A 22,829-nucleotide genomic window follows, 5' to 3' on the forward strand; every position below is an offset into this window, starting at 1 on the left:
TACTCGGGAGGTGGTACCTTTTCAAAGTTCGGGAACTTTTGGGGGGGGGGGTGGGACTTGTGCGCTGAACATGCTGATTGGTTGAGCGCATGCAGCATTTTATATCAACTACCGTTTTTAAAAGTCGGTCGTGGTGCGTATAGTAACGCTTGTTTATTGCGATTCAGATCAACACAATCGGAGTTGCTTAAAAAATACGACCGATGGACCGACGACGAGGTTCAGGCCTTATTAAGCATAGCATGGAGAAGCTCAAGAAATCACAATAACAACACAATAAGGATCACAATAATAACAGGAGCGGTTCCGACCAGCGGACCAGCAAGTGGTTTTCCAACCGGACAAATTTGTCTAATCTTCACGGTACTTTAGACCGCGACGGAAACACAAACAACAAAGGTCTGGAGGAACCAAATAGTCTCTTGAAAAAAGTTCCTGGGACTAATTGTTCCGGGTAATTTCGGTAGAAACACGGCTTATGACTGAAGCCGTTTCATGAAATCACCATCTCTACTTTCTAATTAACAAAATGCTTGGCATTGCAATGTTTATATAAAATCTGTTTATTTTTCCAGGCTGTTTATTAAATCAGCAAACATGCATTGAAAATGCACACAGTTAGAATCCCTGCGTTAACGAGATCGTGTCTGGTCTGTCTGTGCTTCAAGATTTATTTCCATTTATCCATCCATTGATCAGGGCTGTTTCTAGATTTAACCGGTACGAGCAGTTGCCACATACAATAAAATCCACAGCGTTTAATCTTTACGCGTTTATCTTTACATGGTCGCACAAGAGCCTGTCAACACTGTTCTTACTTAATCCTTAGTAATGACGCTCTAGCTGTGTCTCACGTCACATGACACAACATGCAGGACTATTTGCAATGTCCCAAACTAGAAAGTTACATATTGTACAACAGCTTCCGAAAGTCTGGTCAGACTTTGGGGTGGCACTCATGTTGAATCGTGACTGGATAGCCAAAAGAGAGGGGCTAATTTACCTTTTGAAACGAATTCATTTTTCAAGTTGACTTATTTACCCTAACCCTAACCCAATCACTGTCTTCTTAGCGAATTTTGTGTTTGTTTGTTTGTTTGTTTGTTTGTTTTCTAAAATAAAACAGGAACAGTTTCATGTGTGTAACACAGGTAAGCTTAGTATTGACCTTTTTTTTTTTTTTAAAGTTCTAAATCGAATGGAAAACCGACATCATATGGGTTTCGAAGCAATATAAACCTCCCAGAGTGAAGAACATGGCACTCCTTTGCAATAATTAATCAAGTTACAATATCAGGTTTGAATTCAGCACTCTCTCCAACTCTTCACATATTGGCTTCACATGCTGGAAGCAGTACACGACAGAAAGAAAAGCTAAATATTCAATTGGTCTTCCTTCTCTTTACATTCCCCTCTTCAACGAGTTCTACAGCAGCATTTTAGAGTTGTTTGGTAAGTGGATTAAATGGAGCGTGAAATAAAATTAACTACATATTTCAGATATGTACCATATATGTATATATATATATATATATGTGTGTGTGTGTGTGTGTGTGGGTGGGTGTGGGTGTGGAGAAGGAGCACAAGGCTCAGAACATCGTTCAGGACACAGACTTAAGTGACAACGGCAGCCAGTGAGCCAGAAAATCCTCTACGTCGACATCGTATTTCTACAGTTCGACCCCGAGCTTGGGTTACCGTCTGTGCGTAGTCTCGCACATTCTCCCAGCCTCCGCATGGGTTTCATCCGGGTTCTCCGGTTTCCTCCTACCTCCCCAAAACGTTCTCAAGCTCTAAAGGGCCCCTAGATGTGAAAGAGTGTGCGGACGTGCGTCAAGACGGTGTGACTGAATTCCCGCCTCGCTCCAGATCCGAGGGTTTTCAGTCGTAAAACGTCGCGGCTCTGGTTTCTTGGCATCGCAAGCGCTTCCCTTGCTCACTGACATTCCCGTTTTTTGAAACGTAGGCTACAGTATGGAATTAGAACTGTATATGTAGGTGAACATACTATATGTTTGTTCAGATATTAAAACCGGAGTGTATGAGATATTTTATTTGGAAAAAAATGTTTTTGATTTTGTGATTAGAACTGTATATGTAGGTGAACATACTATATGTTTGTTCTGATATTAAAATCGGAGTTTGTAAGATCTTTTTTTTTTTTTTTTAAAAAAAAGGTAAATTAGTCCCGGAAGTCAGTGGATTGTCTCATGCCGGAAGTGCTCTACACGTGCACTTCTTTTTTTTTAAGTAGGAAATGCGCCCTCGCGCAGGCGGAGTCGAGCTAGCTCAATCTGTACGCGGCTAGCAACACACCAAACCGATTTATTCATTATCGGAGTGGGAATAATTAAATATTAATATTAATATTAATATATATATAAAACACAAATAAAAGCGGAGTCTACTTTCCTTATAAACGGAGACCTCGATGAGACATTTATTTGTGTATTTATTTTACTGCCGAAAGCAAGTATATCTAGAGAATTTACACCGATGCTAGCCGGAACCCATACAACATTAACCGCCTGCGAAAGCTAAGCTAACAGGCTAACACGAAATTTACATCCTGACCCGGTCACCGGAGTGAAGTTTTGCTTTTTATATTTTATCTCTGTATAACGTTAGGTTCATTTTTATTTATTTATTTTTTTGCCGTGTCGTGCTGTCACTAATTCTAACTGAAAGGCGAGAACAAGGAAAGGGCGCCTCTGCAAACGAAGCTGTGGAGGGGGAAAAGCGGATAACATCCTCACCGGGCGGACGTCGCGCATCCTGCCGGCCTGCGGGTGAGTTTATCCGGTCATGAGCCTCACGCAACGCCGAGGATTAGCGCACAGGCCTGACGCACTGTACGTATAGGGAGTGGACCTCACCTCACAGAAAACTGAAACTCATTAGTAGGCTTTTAATATTTCTAACTGATAAGCTATATGTTTTGGCATTATGACACGTTTGAGACGTGTATATTTAATATGTTTAAATATTTAATAAACGATCAATGGGATGTTGTTGGCATCCTGTCCTGGGTATGACTAATAGGACACCGTTATGGATTTGAGCTAAGCTGGTTAGCATGACAGTTTAAGAAGCAAAAAAATAAATTCTGTTGTAACTGTGCAAGACGTTCAGAAGTCTTTAATGTAATGAATTTGGACCAGATGTGACACGACAAGCTCTTGGAAAGCTGATAATCCTCCAAAGTTTGTCCTCCAACCCTGTCCTGCATCACTTCCTCCACAGGTTCTTTCATTTCTTGGTGTCATTTTTTTTTGTTGCACAAATTGAAATCTGAAAAGCTTTCAGATGACAGCTTTCAGCTTTCAGCTGGCATGACTTGTGCCTCACATGAGCGTTCATACTTCCCAATAACAAGGTGTCTGATTACAGATTTCTTCCCCCTGAGAGTCACCAAGAAGCTACAGGACATCACTACAAAACGTACAAGTACAAGAACCTGTTATTCCTTTATCGCTTTAGAGCATCGCACTGGAACAAAACACGCTCACGTGAACACCGAATTAAACTTCTAGTCTGTTTTAAATCGTTTGTGAGGATGAGTAGGCGTCGGAGTGACATTTAGAGGCTGTAAAAGTTCAGCAGAACAGTTCTTGTGTCGAAACGGGAAGGAAAACGTCATTTAATGTTAACGTTATAGGTTCTTCAGAGCCGTGTATTGGTTCTTCAAGGTATGGTCTCCTGAAAGGGTCACTTTGTGGGACTGGAAAAGGTTCTCCTGGCATCGCCTTACTGTGGTTCACTTTACAAAAGCACTAACTAAGGGTTGTTGTTGTTTTTTGTTTGTTTGTTTTTAGAGCACTTATGATAGCGTGGTTCCTTGTTGCACTGCTGTGAAGAACCATTTGAGTTCTTTGAAGTACCAGTAAATAGATGGTTCTCTATGGAATTTGAGTGTAAAAGGTTCTCTGTGGCTTCTGGAACCTTTATTTTTAAGAGTGTAGAAGTTTAAGAAGACGAACAGTAATTTGAGCAAATTTTCTACAATTGCGAGTTCTTCATCACGCCATCCCCGATCGCTGCTGCTGATGATGTTTCACAGAGATAGAAAAATGATTTAAAACCCATGAGGTGCTGTGACCGGACCCGGACACGTCTCGTCGTCATGGCGACGTCGACGCCTAACCTTGCTTTCCCGCACGGATGTGCGCGACGTTTATGTAACGTGCACGTAAACGGAGACCGTCTATCGAGTCCGGGATACGTTTACGCACTTTGTTATTTGCGCTCGGGACGAATTCGTGAAAACGTCACGGAGCGTATGCCTAACGTATCCTTCAGCGGTCCGTCCAGGATTTTGCGATCGCCGGAACGGACGCAAAATCGAGCAAGTTTGCAATTTTTCGAAAACACAGACGTGTTTCCGCAGGTTCGGGCCGTGCATTCGGTCAACGCCGTCTTCCGTTCACGTGCGTCGGACACGAGTAACCGCATAAAGGACTCGTTTACCACGAAACGATTCTGGCGATTCGAGTCGATTTCCACGGGAAAAAAAAAAAACCTCTGCAAAATCCTGTACGGGCTGAATTATGTTTAATGGTGTCTTTATTTGATTAATTTTTTTATTCTCTCCAGATTGCACCACAACGTTATGAAAAAACTAAAAGCATCTCCCTCAGACCTCTCACGTCACGAAGCACTTCCTCTTCACGTCTCTCAGACAGTTATATTTGCCATGAGGAAGTTGATGAGACAGCTGTTCATGGGGAAATAGGAGTTTTAAAAAGCGCATGGATTTTTTTATGGCGCTCGCATGACGTTTTTTTTAGGGTCAATCGGCACACGCCCCCGCTTTCCATAAAGGACGGCGCCGTAAAGGCGGCTGTCTGATCATCACCGCGCCATGAATCTGAAGGCTGCGTCACACGTTTGACCCGTTCCACCTTTTCAATAACTCCTTGCGAAATATAATTACCACCCGCCGTCTTACGAGGCGGCGTATACCGGGGAAGTTTGCCAGCGATTCCAGAGTTTCACTTACTCGTTGTGTTTTGTTTTTTTTTAAAAATCCATTTAAAGTTACATTTAATGTATCGGATTTGGTTCCTGCTTTCGTTTCCGTTATAGCAGCTACAAACGGTCGTCCCCTAAACAGGCCCTCTTTTTTCCCCTTCGCTCTTCGCTACACGCTTCAAAATATAGCTTCTTTACAGCACTGTAGGTTCTGTAAAGAACCTTCTTCTCGTCAAGAACCATTTTACATCGTACAGGAGTTGAGCTGTACGGTTCTTTTGGAGGTTCTTCAGAGCTGTCTGTTGGTTCTACCAGCTGTCATCTCTTTAACAGGTTAAAGTGAAACCTACAAGGTTCACTTCGTGGAACTGGGAAACGTTCTCTTATCATCACCCTACTTTGGTTCCTTAAAGCACTAACTTATGATAGCATGGTTCCTTGTTGCACTGCTGTGAACAACCAAGGTTCTCTAAAGAACTCATGTCAGTACACTGAAGACCTGGCGTTACACTGGAGACTCCTTCCACAAACGTTAGATAAACGTCAGCTTTAGAGTACGAGGAGCATCCGCTGTCGAATCCAAGCGCCTGAGAAGGTGTCATTTATGGTGCAGCGCCGTAAACGTTGTAGAAGAAACCATCCTCGCTGTGGTTTTATCAGAAGTAACGTGACCTTCTGAAATCCTCAGTGGACCAACCATGATCTAGATTTATCCTACACAGAGCAGCACAATAACACTGTAGCATTACAGACACTTTAACCCAAGGTGTGATTGTTGATGACTCATAGATGTTTCACACCTTTTTGCATGCTAGCTCTCTATATATATATATATATGTGTGTGTGTGTGTATATATATGTTAGGGCTGCAACTAACGATTATTTTCATAATTCATTAGTCGGCCACACACACTTCTGAAAGCCGTAGGCTTCTCTGAACCTTTTTTTTTTTTTTTTTGCCTCTCTCCAAACCACCCACTAGTTCTAGTTCTTAACATTTTTAAAATTCAGGCTTCCCTCAAAAAGTGAAGTGAGAGAGAAAAATCACACCGCGGAGCGTGGCGGACATTTTAACATCCGGATATCTGATCACAGACAGACCTGATCCAGCCCGTATTCGCTTCACTCCCACGCGTAGCTGCACGACACCGCCGTCAAAGCTCGTAGAACGTCTTCGCGAGGACCGACGTTCGTTAAACCGGCTCCCGGGCCAGCGGACAGACGGCGAGGCGAGGTTAGAAAGTCAAATAAAACCGTTTTCCTGTCGCGTTAGCGAAATATATCCATCAAGCCGGAGCCGGATTTATTATTGTACGCAGAATGATTCCGACCAGATGATAGAAGTCGTACGGATTTCTAAAAATCAATATGGCGGTAAATTGTTGCGAGATGTTCCGAATTTTTTTTTTTACAGGTTTAAAAATTAAAAGTCGCTATCAGTGTGTGTGTTTGTTTATTTATTTGTTTACTTACTTATAAATAAATTGCGTTCTTTAATTTTTTTTGTAGATAGTGTGGTATTTCCGTTGCCATGGTTTTAATGTTTCCACCGAGCCAAAACATATGAGGATATGTTTACAGTAGAAACACTGCTGTAATGGGGTTTAATCAGTCTACACTCAGGGATGTTTCTGTACGTAGGAGGAGTTTCTCTGGAGCTGTGCCGTCATCGTTTTAACGAGTCACCGCTAGCTAGAGAAGAAGAACACCACCAGCACCACTCGGCATCATTACTGAAGTTTGTGGACACCTGACCATCACGTTAATGTCCTTATTGATTCTTCCAGATTTATTCCCTGCATTGCTCTTATAATAAGCTCCAGCCTTCTGGGAAAGGCTTTCCGCTAGATTTTAAACGGGCGTGGCCGTGAGGATTTGTGTTCATTCATCTACAAGAGCGTCAGTGAGGTCGAGGTCAGGCGCTGATGTCGTGTGAGGAGGCTCCAGTTCCAGGTCATCCCGAAGGTGTTCAGTCAGTGGAGTTGAGGTGCAGGAGTCCTTCCAACCTTCTCTTCACGGAGCTCGCGTTGGTCATGCCGGAGCAGGTCCGGGCTTCTTCGTTCCAGTGAAGAGAATCCGAAACACTCCAGCCTACAGAGACATTTTATACGAGTTTCAAGGCACATCACGGGGACTTTAAAGTCACTTTCTACCAGTAACACGATGTGTCAAGTAGTCCTTACGATTTAACGATGTTCTCGTCTCGACGCGAAATTACCGTCGCAGGACGCAGCGACGTTTTTCGGCAGTTTTACGTTATCATCACCGGACCCGCCATCCGTTACGAATCCGAGCGCCGCAAAAACGCCGGCGTACGCTCGTACGAGTCGTCACTGAGAAAATTTTGTTCACTACTAGAATAGATTTTTTTTTTTCTCAACGGATGATGCGTGTTAATCAGCACGTCCGATGTCAGCGGACACGTTCCTCCGTCGTTTCCAAATACAGCACCGAGTTTTTCATTCTAACGCCGTTTGGTCTGATTTACGACACAGAACAGGAAGTGTGCCGGGAGCAGCAGCAGCGCACTGAAGTCATACAGTACAAAAACTTCCGTCTCGTAAAAAAAAAACGCCTCTCTCACTTCGGTACGTTTGGACGCATTCGGAGCAGGCTCACGGCTCGTTCTCGGAGAAATCCGTCCTGTAATTCGTTCGAGAAGAGCAGCCTGGTGAGGAATAACGTATACAAATGTAAATATATGGTCGATCTCGTGTCTAATCAGTAAAGGTGCATTAGGTAAGATTAGTCTTCATGTACCTGAACCCTATTGGGTAGCTGGGTTCAACGTTTGAATGATCCCCGCCCATGCCCACTAAGCTCCGCCCCCAGTATCGACAGTGCGCCGTAGAGTACCTAATGGACCAGAAAGTCAGTTTTCCCAAAGGGTTTCTCAGCGACTTGATATTCTGTCGCTAAGGGCACGGCTTAAGCCACTGTTTCTTTGTGTTTTTGTTTTTAAATCATGTTCTACATATATCTTCCTACAAAATGGACCTACCGTAAGACATTTAGTGTGAAGTGCAAGAGTAAATTTTTTTAAAAAAAGGAGTAAAAGTAAAGGTAGAGTATGAAAAAAGTTGTATAAATAATCCCGAGTGAGGATTATAATCGGACGATGGACCAAATAAAACGTTCGTACGTAATTCGTTTGATTTCGCCGCATCACCGAACGTTCATGTACGCTTAACCAGAACTGTAAAAGGCACACGCATACATTCGCTGCGAGTGTGTGGGAAAACCACTCGCGCTCTCTCTCTCTCTCGCACTGTCGAGATCACATGACCGTGTGGTTAACCCTTGTATAAAATGACCAAAATAGTAATGACTACATTAAGAGCAGTGTTCGTTGTCTGTCTGTCTCCTGTTTCCATATTCTCTTTTGGATTATTTAACGTATGCGATATGACTTGTATGGTTATATAAAATAAAGTTAGTTATTTTTATGACCTATAATCTAATATACTGTATATGTAGCGTATCTTATCGTGTATTTTTTTTTTCTTTGCAGAGAGGAGCGATGGCCGAGGTCTCAGCCCTCACCCCTTCTCCTCCGGCGATGGTGGATCAGTCTGTAGCTCCTCCTCCTCCTCCCTCCGCTCCCTCCCTCCCTGCAGTGTCACCTAAACCCGTCGTTCTCCCAAAATCCGCTTTGTATGGAGACCGAGCTGTCATGGCCGCCGCTGCGTTAACGCCCCTGATTAAAGAGACCTCTGTCCCTTTACCGCACTCTGGGGAGGCGACTTCATCTCTACCTGAGAATCCTCCTTCTGTTACAGCTGCCTCGGAATGCGCTCGTCCTCCTGACCGAGGGGACGGAGGTTTCCTCCCGACGCCCGAGCCTTTAACGCAGCAAAACCTCTCAAAGGAACCACCGGGAGGGGCGGCGATTCCTGAAGCTCCGCCTTTTCCAGCACAAAATCCCACGACACATCTCGATCTGACCTCAAACTCCATGTCCTCATCACACACGCCTCCTCGGTCTCCTCCGCCTCTCGCCACCTTCGACTCGGATCCGTTGTCAGACCCGAAATCCGATCTTCCGTGTCTCGTGGTTCACGATTCGTCGGTGCCGTTCGTCGTGCCGCCCCCTGCTCAATCAGGCCCCGCCCTAGACACGCTGAGCTATCTGGAATCCGCGAGCATGATGTCGGGAACGCTGGACTCTCTGTCAGGCATCGGCGAGGATGGAAGCTCGCTCGGGTCGGACTCGGAGCTCAACGGCCCGGTTTCGAGACGCACGGATAAATACGGCTTCCTCGGAGGAACGCAGTACAGCGAGGGCAAGTGGGTGGAGCCTGAATATTAACAATTACACGCACACACTGTTTTATAAAACACCCCCCAGCTAACCCTCATATTTATAAGTTTGCTTCACACTAACTCACGAAAACGCATTTAAATCGTTTTTTTATTTATTTTTCATTGGCTACTTTATACGTCGACTCTCACAATTCTAATCACCATAATCCAAAAAATAGTAAAGATTTGAGTTGATAAAAAGATATTAACGAATTAACACATTTTACAAAGTGAAAAGTAACTTGCTCAAGTCTTGGACCCCCACAGGACAGATTTATTTTACAAACAAACTACAAAAAACTGAGGAATAATACACCAGGGAACGGTGTGTGTATGGTCTGGAGTGTTATTCCGCTTATACCACCGCGATATGCTAATGATTACAGTGTTTAATTTATTCATGAGCGACGCCCCTGCGTTTTATCTCTTTATTTCTTATTTAATATGGAACGTCCGATAGACAAATTACTTCCTGTTATCACTTACGTTATAGCAGCGATTAACAGTCGTTCTCTTACTCACTCTCTCTCTCTCTCTCTCTCACTCGCTCTCTCTCACTCGCTCTCTCACACTCACTTTCACTCACTCTCTCTCTCTCACTCACTTGCTCACTCGCTCTCTCTCTCACTCGCTCTCTCTCACTCGCTCTCTCGCTCTCACTCTCTGACTCTCTTTCTCGCTCTCTCTCTCTCACTCACTCTCTGACTCTCTCTTTCTCACTCTCTCACTCACTCGCTGACTCTCTCTTTCTTTCTCTCTCTGACTCTCTCTCACTCTCTGACTCTCTTTCTCATTCTCTCACTCTCTGACTCACTCTCTCTCACTCACTCACTGACACTCTCTCTCTCTCACTCTCTATTTCTGTCCTCCCTGTCTCCCTTTTTCCATTTCCCCATCTCTCTCCCCCCATCCTTCTTTTCCATTCCCTGTCTCTCGCTATCTCTCTCTCTCTTTCTCTCCCTCTCTCTTTCTCTCTCCTCCTCTCTATCTCTCTCCTCCCTGTCTCCCTTTTTCCTTTTCCCCACCCCCCCTCCCTCTGTCCTTCTTTTCCTTTCCCTGTCTCTCTCTCCCTCCCTCTCTCTCTTTCCATCTCCCTTTCCCTCCCTCTCTCCCCCTTTCCCTCTCTCTCTTTCCATCTCTCTCTCTCTCCCTCCCTCTCTGTCTGCCGCCCCCCCTGTCAGTTTTCATGTGCTTTATTGGTGTGACAAATAATTGTACATTGGTATAGCCAAAGCAAGTACAAAGGAAACAGAGGAAGTGTAAAACCAGGAGAAATCGAATAAAAAGGCAAAACTAAATCAAATACTAATAGATTAAAAAATCTCTCTCTCTCTATTAAACACATTTTTAAAATACATTTATCATTAGTCTTAGATTAAGCGCAGCGTCCTCCGTACACGTCTCTGTGAATGATCCGTTACTATAGAAACTAGAACATATAAACAATAGCATAAACACGTAGTCTGTGTCCGAAATAAAAAACTAAACGCACACTCCACGTCCGAACGGCCGTTTATTACAGAACGATGAATAATTAATCACTCATGCATCGTAATGTCTGATCGTCCATTAATAATTTACAGAACAAGGAAGATATCTCCCAAACCACATCCTCTTCACTGTACGCTGTACAGCGGCCATCTTATCAGCCGCAGCTCCAGACCCGGGCGCCGATCGTGTTGAACGTGCCTCCATTCGTTTTCTTTCCTTTATCTAAATCTACAGCCCTGTTATGTCACACCCCATGTAGTGAGCACGTGCAGTGACTGGGAAGCCGTCTGGGTTTGAGACAGTTGAGGATAGTATCCGAAATCGATAGATTGATAGGTAGATACTATCGATGGATGGATAGATGGATGCATATGTACTATTGGTGATGGATAGATCGAGATCGATAGATTGATTGAGTAAAGCATTAAAATGTAGTTATCTTGTAATATTTCTGCGTAATATTACGAACGTTTCGTTTTTATAATGACGGGGGCATGTTTTGGCCACGCCCCTTCCTCCGTCTAGGACGACGGCATATCGGATTGCACCTCACATTGCATCTCGAGCCTGTCTGGGTTGAAATGAAGCAAGTCTGGACAAGTGACGCTTCCTCCAGACCTCAGGGTGTCATCAGGCAATCGCAGAGGCGTTCATGTCGCTATGGCGACCGTAACAAAATAGTGAAGTCAGAGGCTTTTTTTAATTAATTTTTTTCATATCTCTCTCTCTCTCTCTCTCTTTATTCTCTCTCTCATTACGGGTATACCGTAAATGCACGTGTCTTTTGCTTTCTCTCGTCTTTTCATCAACACTCCGGTTTATTCGTCGCTCGTTTTTTGGACACTTTGTTCGCGCCTTTCACACCCATGCGTCTTTTTTTTTCTTTCTTTGTTTTCTCACCATCCGTCTCGGACTGCCTCGTGTTTATTTCTGTCTGTCGCATGGTTCTTTGTGTTGAGCATATTTTCCAAAATCTACTCTCTTTCTGTCTGCCTGTCTGTCTGTCTGCCTGCTTTTCTCGCCAACACACCACCCCACCCCCCTCCTTCTCTCTCGTTCACACCGTTCTCTCCCGGTGTGACTCATACAGTGCTGAGTGGTTCTCTGATTTAGTCATTGCTCACCATATCTCTCTTCCTTTTACTGTCCACATTGTGTCACGTCCACTAACCAACGTGTGTGTGTGTGTGTGTGTGTGTGTATCTCAATCTTGAAACCTGCTTCCTTCCCTTTAATGTTTACTTATTACTTCCTCCATCGGGTGCTCGAGCAGAACTGTTCGAACGTGTGCGCGATGTACAGTACGCTTTACTCCAGAGGCTTTAGCGTGTGTGAGTTAATAATCAATACATAGCCAAAAGTTTCCGGACACCCGGCCATCACGCACTCCCGTACCAGATATAGTCCCCCCTCACCCCTCTATTTGCAGTTATAACAACCTCCAGTCTTCTGGGAAGGCTTTCCACTGGATTTTAGGAGGCCTGGGGTTCAGTTCACCCCAAAGGTATTTGGTGGTGGGGTTCAGGTCAGGTGTGCACATACTTTTAGCCCTATGGAATCTTATACGGTAGAATTATTCGTTATTTTAAAACCTCTTCATCCTTATCACTTCAGTATGCAATTCCGTGCTTTATTAAATGTCAGTGATGTTAATGCATATACATAGATAGAAAAGGAAACAAATAAATAAATGCCCCCGCCTAAACGACGTCATTTTCATCCTCCGTGCAGTCGAGCTGCTAGACGGAAAGAAAACGTGGAAGCCTCCATATTGGTCTTTTGTTAGCGAATAAGCTAGCCAGCTAACTCTGGGGTGGAAGCGGTATAGTCAGTGTTTTGGATTTCACAAGCCTTTCAGTCTGTGAGCTGATTGGTCTAACGCAAACACTCGTTTAAAGGTAAGATTCGGCATCACTTGCTGATCTCGTGTTTGAGGATAGGCCGTCCCAGAGCTCCTGAGTCGAGGGGGCGTTTTCTTTTGGTATCCTCGAGTCAGAGGTTGTGTTAATGATGTGCTACGACGTCCAGTCGAATTCAGCATCGATCTCGGATCTTGACCGTTTTGAATCCTCTTTGTGGCAGTGTGGCGGAGCTCAGCGTGGAGGTGGCACGGCACCGAGAGATGAAGTGGTTGGACATGTTCAAAAACTGGGACAAGTGGATCTCTCGACGCTTCCCCAAGGTCTGTTCTGTCTGTTTCCCAGAAAAATAAAATCACAAATAACCATGGGTTTGGAGACACGATTATTTATTTATTTATTTATTTATTTTCACGGTCGTCACGTCCAAAATTGCTCGATTTTGCTCCGGCTTTTTCTCCCCTTCACAGTTTGTAGTGAATCCCCCGGAGTTTTTTGATCATCGTAATCGCACGAAATTGTTCTGCACGCTTCTTTAGTAAACGAGACCTTTCAGGTGTACTCGTGATTCGAGGAGGGCTCTGACTGAATGCGTGTCATGATGACGTCACGTCACGCGTCTCGAGCCAAATCTGCAAGCTCCTCCTAATATTGCGGCGTATACAGTATTATACAATATATAAATATTAATTATGTATATAATATTACGTATACAATATAATAATACAAAATTATTTAGCTTTATTTTGGATTTTTTTTTTTTTTTTAATCACAGCATAATTCCCATAGTTCCATTTGTGTGACTCCAGAGTTCTGATGACTTTTATTATTCTAAAATGTGGAAAATAAATAAATAATGAGTGTGTGTAAACTTTTGACCGGTAGTGTAATGTCAAATCATCAGTATATCCTTTAGTGTCTCTTAAAGAAATACAGTGAATGTGTGTGTGTGTGTGTGTGTGTGTGTGTGTGTGTGTGTGTAGGTGAAGCTGCGCTGTAGGAAGGGAATTCCATCGTCTCTGAGATCTCGAGCCTGGCAGCTTCTCTCCAACAGCGAGGAGCTTCTGATGGCAAACATCGGCAAGTTCGAGGTACAGCCACGAAAACTCTGGTTTGCTCATTAAGGGATGAGTTCATACGGTGAAATTCTATATCCTGAATCGCTACATTTCTTTTAAAGCGACATCGAGACAACGTCCGTTCTAAAAAGCTCTAAACGAATCGTCAGACCTCGACAGAGACTCGTAATTAGCTGATAAGATGTCCCATTTAAATCTATGAAACGTGCTACTCTAGCACGCCGATGGAGTCTTCCGTGATGGATCATCCCGATCGAGCAGCTCATCTCGAACTTCTTCACATGCTCGAGTAGCACGTATATGTTGCCGTCGAGCAACCCGAGCGTCGCCGACAGGTTCGGTAGCGGTCCTGCGCAAGTTATCGCACGCTGCGTTACGATGCTGTTACAAAGGAATTAACTCTGGAGCACCTCGCATTAAATCTGTGTGTCTGACGTTTTTGCGCTTTTTTTTTTTTTCCCGTTTCCCCTCTGTCTTTAGGAACTGGAGAGAGAGCCCGGAGATCCGAAGTGGCTGGATATCATCGAGAAGGACTTACACCGACAGTTTCCCTTCCACGAGATGTTCGCTGCTCGAGGAGGCCACGGGTAAATAACCGTCTGCTCATAATCAACACTGCGTGTGTGTGTGTGTGTGTGTGTGTGTGTGTCTCAGATGAGTGCACAGTTCAGTAGGAAGTATTTTTTTTTAAAAAAAAAACAACAAAAAAACCACTTAAGAGAGATTAATCAGGGCTGGGGATTTACCATGGAAAAGACTTGACGTGGACAGACGGATGGATACGTAGACGGATGGGTCGATAGAGAGACGAAGACAGATACACCGAAGGAGAGAGAGAGACAGACTGATACAGAGAGAGACGGACAGATACACCGAAGGATACAGAGACACAGATAGACTGATACGGAGAGAGACAGACAGATACACCGAAGGAGACAGAGACACAGATAGACTGATACAGAGAGACAGACAGATACACCGAAGGAGAGAGAGAGACAGACTGATACAGAGAGAGACGGACAGATACACCGAAGGATACAGAGACACAGATAGACTGATACAGAGAGACAGACAGATACACTGAAGGAGACAGAGACACAGACTGATACAGAGAGAGACAGACAGATACACCGAAGGAGACAGAGACACAGATAGACTGATACAGAGAGACAGACAGATACACTGAAGGAGACAGAGACACAGATAGACTGATACAGAGATACAGACAGATACACCGAAGGAGACAGAGACACAGATAGACTGATACAGAGAGACAGACAGATGCACCGAAGGAGACAGAGACACAGACTGATACAGAGAGAGACAGACAGATACACCGAAGGAGACAGAGAAACAGATAGACTGATACAGAGAGAGACAGACAGATACACCGAAGGATACAGAGACACAGACTGATACAGAGAGAGACAGACAGATACACCGAAGGAGACAGAGAAACAGATAGACTGATACAGAGAGAGACAGACAGATACACCGAAGGATACAGAGACACAGACAGACAGATACACTGAAGGAGACAGAGACACAGATAGACTGATACAGAGAGACAGACAGATACACCGAAGGAGACAGACACACAGATAGACTGATACGGAGAGAGACAGACAGATACACCGAAGGAGACAGAGACACAGATAGACTGATACGGAGAGAGACAGACAGAGACACAGATAGACTGATACGGAGAGAGACAGACAGATACACCGAAGGAGACAGAGACACAGACTGATACGGAGAGAGACAGACAGATGCACCGAAGGATACAGAGACACAGATAGACTGATACAGAGACACAGACTGATACAGAGAGAGACAGACAGATACACCGAAGGAGACAGAGACACAGATAGACTGATACGGAGAGAGACAGACAGATACACCGAAGGATACAGGGACGCAGATAGACTGATACAGAGAGAGACAGACAGATACACCGAAGGATACAGAGACACAGACTGATACAGAGAGAGACAGACAGATACACCGAAGGATACAGAGACACAGATAGACTGATACAGAGAGAGACAGACAGATACACCGAAGGATACAGAGACACAGATAGACTGATACAGAGAGAGACAGACAGATACACCGAAGGATACAGAGACACAGACTGATACAGAGAGAGACAGACAGATACACCGAAGGATACAGAGACACAGATAGACTGATACAGAGAGAGACAGACAGATACACCGAAGGATACAGAGACACAGATAGACTGATACAGAGAGACAGACAGATGCACCGAAGGAGACAGAGACACAGACTGATACAGAGAGAGACAGACAGATACACCGAAGGATACAGAGACACAGACTGATACAGAGAGAGACAGACAGATACACCGAAGGAGACAGAGACACAGATAGACTGATACAGAGAGAGACAGACAGATACACCGAAGGATACAGAGACACAGACTGATACAGAGAGACAGACAGATACACCGAAGGAGACAGAGACACAGATAGACTGATACAGAGAGACAGACAGATACACCGAAGGAGACAGAGACACAGACTGATACAGAGAGACAGACAGATACACCGAAGGAGACAGAGACACAGATAGACTGATACAGAGAGACAGACAGATACACCGAAGGAGACAGAGACACAGATAGACTGATACAGAGAGAGACAGACAGATACACCGAAGGAGACAGAGACACAGATAGACTGATACGGAGAGAGACAGACAGATACACCGAAGGAGACAGAGACACAGATAGACTGATACAGAGAGAGACAGACAGATACACCGAAGGATACAGAGACACAGACTGATACAGAGAGAGACAGACAGATGCACCGAAGGATACAGGGACACAGATAGACTGATACGGAGAGAGACAGACAGATGCACCGAAGGATACAGGGACACAGATAGACTGATACAGAGAGAGACAGACAGATACACCGAAGGAGACAGAGACACAGATAGACTGATACGGAGAGAGACAGACAGATACACCGAAGGATACAGAGACACAGACTGATACAGAGAGAGACAGACAGATACACCGAAGGATACAGAGACACAGACTGATACAGAGAGAGACAGACAGATACACCGAAGGAGACAGAGACACAGATAGACTGATACAGAGAGAGACAGACAGATACACCGAAGGATACAGAGACACAGACTGATACAGAGAGAGACAGACAGATACACCGAAGGATACAGAGACACAGATAGACTGATACAGAGAGAGACAGACAGATACACCGAAGGAGACAGAGACACAGATAGACTGATACAGAGAGAGACAGACAGATACACCGAAGGATACAGAGACACAGACAGACAGATACACTGAAGGAGACAGAGACACAGATAGACTGATACAGAGAGACAGACAGATACACCGAAGGAGACAGACACACAGATAGACTGATACAGAGAGACAGACAGATACACCGAAGGAGACAGAGACACAGATAGACTGATACGGAGAGAGACAGACAGATACACCGAAGGATACAGAGACACAGACTGATACGGAGAGAGACAGACAGATGCACCGAAGGATACAGAGACACAGATAGACTGATACAGAGACACAGACTGATACAGAGAGAGACAGACAGATACACCGAAGGAGACAGAGACACAGATAGACTGATACGGAGAGAGACAGAGAGATACACCGAAGGATACAGAGACACAGATAGACTGATACGGAGAGAGACAGACAGATACACCGAAGGATACAGGGACGCAGATAGACTGATACAGAGAGAGACAGACAGATACACCGAAGGATACAGAGACACAGACTGATACAGAGAGAGACAGACAGATACACCGAAGGATACAGAGACACAGATAGACTGATACAGAGAGAGACAGACAGATACACCGAAGGATACAGAGACACAGATAGACTGATACAGAGAGAGACAGACAGATGCACCGAAGGAGACAGAGACACAGACTGATACAGAGAGAGACAGACAGATACACCGAAGGATACAGAGACACAGACTGATACAGAGAGAGACAGACAGATACACCGAAGGAGACAGAGACACAGATAGACTGATACAGAGAGAGACAGACAGATACACCGAAGGAGACAGAGACACAGATAGACTGATACAGAGAGAGACAGACAGATACACCGAAGGATACAGAGAGACAGACTGATACAGAGAGAGACAGACAGATACACCGAAGGAGACAGAGACACAGACTGATACAGAGAGACAGACAGATACACCGAAGGAGACAGAGACACAGATAGACTGATACAGAGAGACAGACAGATACACCGAAGGAGACAGAGACACAGATAGACTGATACAGAGAGAGACAGACAGATACACCGAAGGAGACAGAGACACAGATAGACTGATACGGAGAGAGACAGACAGATACACCGAAGGATACAGAGACACAGACTGATACGGAGAGAGACAGACAGATGCACCGAAGGATACAGGGACACAGATAGACTGATACGGAGAGAGACAGACAGATGCACCGAAGGATACAGGGACACAGATAGACTGATACAGAGAGAGACAGACAGATACACCGAAGGAGACAGAGACACAGATAGACTGATACAGAGAGAGACAGACAGATGCACCGAAGGAGACAGAGACACAGACTGATACAGAGAGAGACAGACAGATACACCGAAGGAGACAGAGACACAGATAGACTGATACAGAGAGAGACAGACAGATACACCGAAGGATACAGAGACACAGACTGATACAGAGAGAGACAGACAGATGCACCGAAGGATACAGAGACACAGATAGACTGATACAGCGAGAGACAGACAGATACACCGAAGGATACAGAGACACAGATAGACTGATACAGAGAGAGACAGACAGATGCACCGAAGGAGACAGAGACACAGACTGATACAGAGAGAGACAGACAGATACACCGAAGGATACAGAGACACAGATAGACTGATACAGAGAGAGACAGACAGATACACCGAAGGATACAGAGACACAGACTGATACAGAGAGAGACAGACAGATACACCGAAGGAGACAGAGACACAGATAGACTGATACAGAGAGAGACAGACAGATGCACCGAAGGAGACAGAGACACAGACTGATACGGAGAGAGACAGACAGATGCACCGAAGGATACAGGGACACAGATAGACTGATACGGAGAGAGACAGACAGATGCACCGAAGGATACAGGGACACAGATAGACTGATACAGAGAGAGACAGACAGATGCACCGAAGGAGACAGAGACACAGATAGACTGATACAGAGAGAGACAGACAGATACACCGAAGGAGACAGAGACACAGACTGATACAGAGAGAGACAGACAGATGCACCGAAGGATACAGAGACACAGACTGATACAGAGAGAGACAGACAGATACACCGAAGGAGACAGAGACACAGATAGACTGATACAGAGAGAGACAGACAGATACACCGAAGGATACAGAGACACAGACAGACAGATACACTGAAGGAGACAGAGACACAGATAGACTGATACAGAGAGACAGACAGATACACCGAAGGAGACAGACACACAGATAGACTGATACGGAGAGAGACAGACAGATACACCGAAGGAGACAGAGACACAGACTGATACAGAGAGAGACAGACAGATGCACCGAAGGATACAGAGACACAGACTGATACAGAGAGAGACAGACAGATACACCGAAGGAGACAGAGACACAGATAGACTGATACAGAGAGAGACAGACAGATACACCGAAGGATACAGAGACACAGACAGACAGATACACTGAAGGAGACAGAGACACAGATAGACTGATACAGAGAGACAGACAGATACACCGAAGGAGACAGACACACAGATAGACTGATACGGAGAGAGACAGACAGATACACCGAAGGATACAGAGACACAGACTGATACAGAGAGAGACAGACAGATACACCGAAGGAGACAGAGACACAGATAGACTGATACAGAGAGAGACAGACAGATACACCGAAGGAGACAGAGAAGCGGACCGATTGAGAGAGACACAAAGACGGATGTATACAGAGACACACAGACAAATAAAACATATATTTGAAATCTTGCCCTATTTATAACGTCATGAGACGACGCCTTTTATCAGGTCAAACTTCGAAAGACTCGTTTCGTCAGACGGACCCGGAGAAACTTCAACGATTTTATTTAAATCGCGAGTGTAAATGTAAAGAATCTCTTACCGAGTCGTGTTGTACGGAAACGTCCGGCTTTTTAAGCTGGATTATATCCTGAGCTTTTATTACATTTTATTTGCTTAATTTTTGAATTACCCGTTACACTTTTATTGCGAACGAATTTTGCTTCTTTGATGTCTGATAAACGCCCGTATTCGCCGTGGATTTTTTTTTTATATTCGTACCTGTATTCGCCGGTTTTAGTACATGATCAAATGTATTTTTTATTCCGAGTCCCTGCAGCCTGATTTCATTTGGTTAAAGCAAAAATGAGAAGTATGCAGCGTTTCCCGTTTACCTCAAGTGTTCTGGATGCTTCAAAGGAATGTAATTAAAGTTCAGCATTGTGCAAACTCGTGTGTGTGTGTGTGTGTGTGTGTGTGTGTGTGTGTGTGTGTGTGTGTGTGTGTGTTCAGCCAGCAGGATCTGTACCGTATACTGAAGGCTTACACCGTGTATCGGCCGGATGAAGGCTACTGTCAAGCCCAGGCTCCTGTGGCTGCGGTCCTGCTGATGCACATGCCTGCAGAGGTGTGTGTGTGTGTGTTTGGTTACTCTTTCTTAAGACGTTTCTTTCCTGGTTCATACAAGTATGTAGAATGTATCTGCTCGTGTGAAAAAGACTTTTGTGTAAGTCCCTTTAACATAGCAGCCATTTTTTTAATTTTGTTTTTGTCCCGTTAGCGTTGCCTAATTCAGTGCTGATCTCTCTCTCTCTCTCTCTCTCTCTCTCTCTCTCTCTCTCTCTCTCCTATACGTATATATGCTGTAATGAACCCTTACTTTATTAAGTATCCTCGAGCGCTGCATCTGAGCAGTCTGCTACAGCAGTAATATTGCGTATACGCATCACTTCTGCATGTAATAAAGGAGACAGGAAGCCGGTTGCTGTAAATAGCGCTCACACCGATGGAGATCATGTTATCTGATGATGATGACTGAAATGTCCAGCGTGTGTTTTAACAGATTTGATTATTTATTTATTTATTTATTTTACATTTCTCAGCAAGCGTTTTGGTGTCTGGTTCAGATTTGTGAGAAATACCTGCCCGGCTACTACAGCGCTGGACTGGTGAGGATGAATCATATTTTTCAGCAGTAATAAATCCTCTAATGAAAACGAACCCCGTTTTATTCATATTGTTTTATTTGTTTTTTTTTTTTTATTATTCAAGAATCTGTCGTTCAGAAACCGTGACACTAGGGATCAATACATTTACCATAAAAATAAAGAAAATGCTGCTGTTTGTTTGTTTTCTTCTCCTCCAGGAAGCAATCCAGCTTGACGGAGAGATTTTCTTCTCTCTGCTGAGGCGCGTGTGCCCCATGGCCTACCGCCATCTGAAGAAGTTTAAGATCGACCCCATCCTGTACATGACCGAGTGGTTCATGTGCATCTTTTCCCGCACGCTACCGTGGTCCTGCGTCCTCCGCGTCTGGGACATGTTCTTCTGCGAAGGTGAGACGGAAGAAGGAGGGGAAAGGGAAAAAAAAAAAAAAGAGAGCGAGATGCGATGTGATGATGCATGTCGTCGGGAGGGGGGGAAAGAAAATACAAATTCACTGCATCTCTGGCTTTAAAACGGCAAAAATGTTTATTTTTTTTACCATTTAGATTTACACTAAGGTCGTTTTGGTGGCTTAGTGGTTAAGGCACTGGGTTACCGATCAGAAGGTCAGGAGTTCAAGCCCCAACACCGTCGAGCTGCCACTGTCGGGGCTTTAATCAAAGGGCTCTGTCTCCTGGCTGACCCTGTGCTCAGACCCCCAACTTCCCAGGATATGCAAAGAGAAGAATTTAACTGTATTGTATTGTGTATGTAACCAATAAAGGCTTTCTCCTCCTCCTCCTTCTTCTTCTTCACCTTCACACTTCACACGTATGTGAAGCTCTTTTTGAGACCAGAGAACCGATCCCTCGTCCTATTGAAAACAGTGGCCTGGGGTTCTCTTCCACCAAACCACGGCACAGTCCACATCGTGTGTGGAAGCTGTTCACACGCAGAGTAAAGTGACTGGTTCGTCTTGTCAGGTTACTTCCTGTTACTACTTTTGTGATGCTGGGAAAAGGGTTATTATGGTTACTGATATAAAGGGCTCATCGAGTGATGTTTTTTTAAAAACGGCGATGGATGAACCCATTTTGCAAACCTGCATGCACGAAAGTGACACTTGCGTAAACAATCCGTGGTTCAGAAAGTCTTCATCTGTGTGAATTATGAATCACGCCCCTGAACAAGCCTAGAATCGGTCTGTCGCGAGCGTGGACTCGAGGATTCGGACCAGTGTACTAAAGCCGCGTTCGCGTAAGAGGAGTGCGTTTCCTCCTGATGTAAAAGATAAGAATAAAGGATATATATATATATATCCTAATGCGGCGTGCTGTCTCGAGGTAGCGATGTATATCGAACAGCAGAAAGTCATGTCCGGGTTGCGGTGCTGTAGGAAAATAATCAACAGTGAAGTGGTGTTCTGAAGATGCACACACAACCGGTGCTTCAGGAGATCGCAGGATACGCAAGGCGGCCATTTTCCCACATGTATCCGTAGTGAAGACGTTTATATTAATCTAAGTCTGCTTACTAACTTATAGTGTGTATGTGTGTGTGTGTGCAGGGGTGAAGATCGTGTTCCGTGTGGGTCTGGTCTTACTGAAGCAGATGCTGGGTTCTGTGGATAAACTGCGGGAGGTACAGGGAATGTATGAGACCATGGAGCGCCTGAGGAACATCTCGCCGGACAGCATCAGAGAGGAAATGCTGGTTCACGAGGTCACTACACACACACACACACACGAACGCACAAATTTTTACACTTCAGCCAGGCGTAAGCTTAAATTCACAATTAGTAAGCCATCTATTTCAACCTTGGGCGTATGCTGAGCAGGTTTTTACATAGAATTGATCCTAAGC

The 22,829-nt window shown here is 44.6% G+C and overlaps 1 protein-coding gene across 2 annotated transcripts in view; it reads left to right on the forward strand.

Annotated features, from left to right (window-relative positions):
• The first annotated feature begins 2,049 nt into the window (after positions 1-2,049).
• Positions 2,050-22,829, forward strand: part of LOC128603283 (TBC1 domain family member 10B-like) — a 29,424-nt gene continuing 8,644 nt past the window's right edge. The window contains exons 1-9 of one of the 2 annotated variants that reach the window (XM_053617602.1): positions 2,050-2,852; positions 8,483-9,258; positions 12,847-12,946; positions 13,607-13,714; positions 14,183-14,289; positions 20,334-20,448; positions 20,924-20,989; positions 21,187-21,376; positions 22,534-22,688. In XM_053617602.1, the coding sequence (XP_053473577.1) occupies positions 8,492-9,258; positions 12,847-12,946; positions 13,607-13,714; positions 14,183-14,289; positions 20,334-20,448; positions 20,924-20,989; positions 21,187-21,376; positions 22,534-22,688 (1,608 nt within the window). In that variant the 5' untranslated portion in view covers positions 2,050-2,852; positions 8,483-8,491. The remainder of the gene's footprint in view (positions 2,853-8,482; positions 9,259-12,846; positions 12,947-13,606; positions 13,715-14,182; positions 14,290-20,333; positions 20,449-20,923; positions 20,990-21,186; positions 21,377-22,533; positions 22,689-22,829) is intronic. The other variant, XM_053617596.1, reaches the window with a different exon arrangement.

The sequence above is a fragment of the Ictalurus furcatus genome, chromosome 2, assembly GCF_023375685.1.
Source record: "Ictalurus furcatus strain D&B chromosome 2, Billie_1.0, whole genome shotgun sequence".
NCBI lineage: Eukaryota > Metazoa > Chordata > Actinopteri > Siluriformes > Ictaluridae > Ictalurus > Ictalurus furcatus.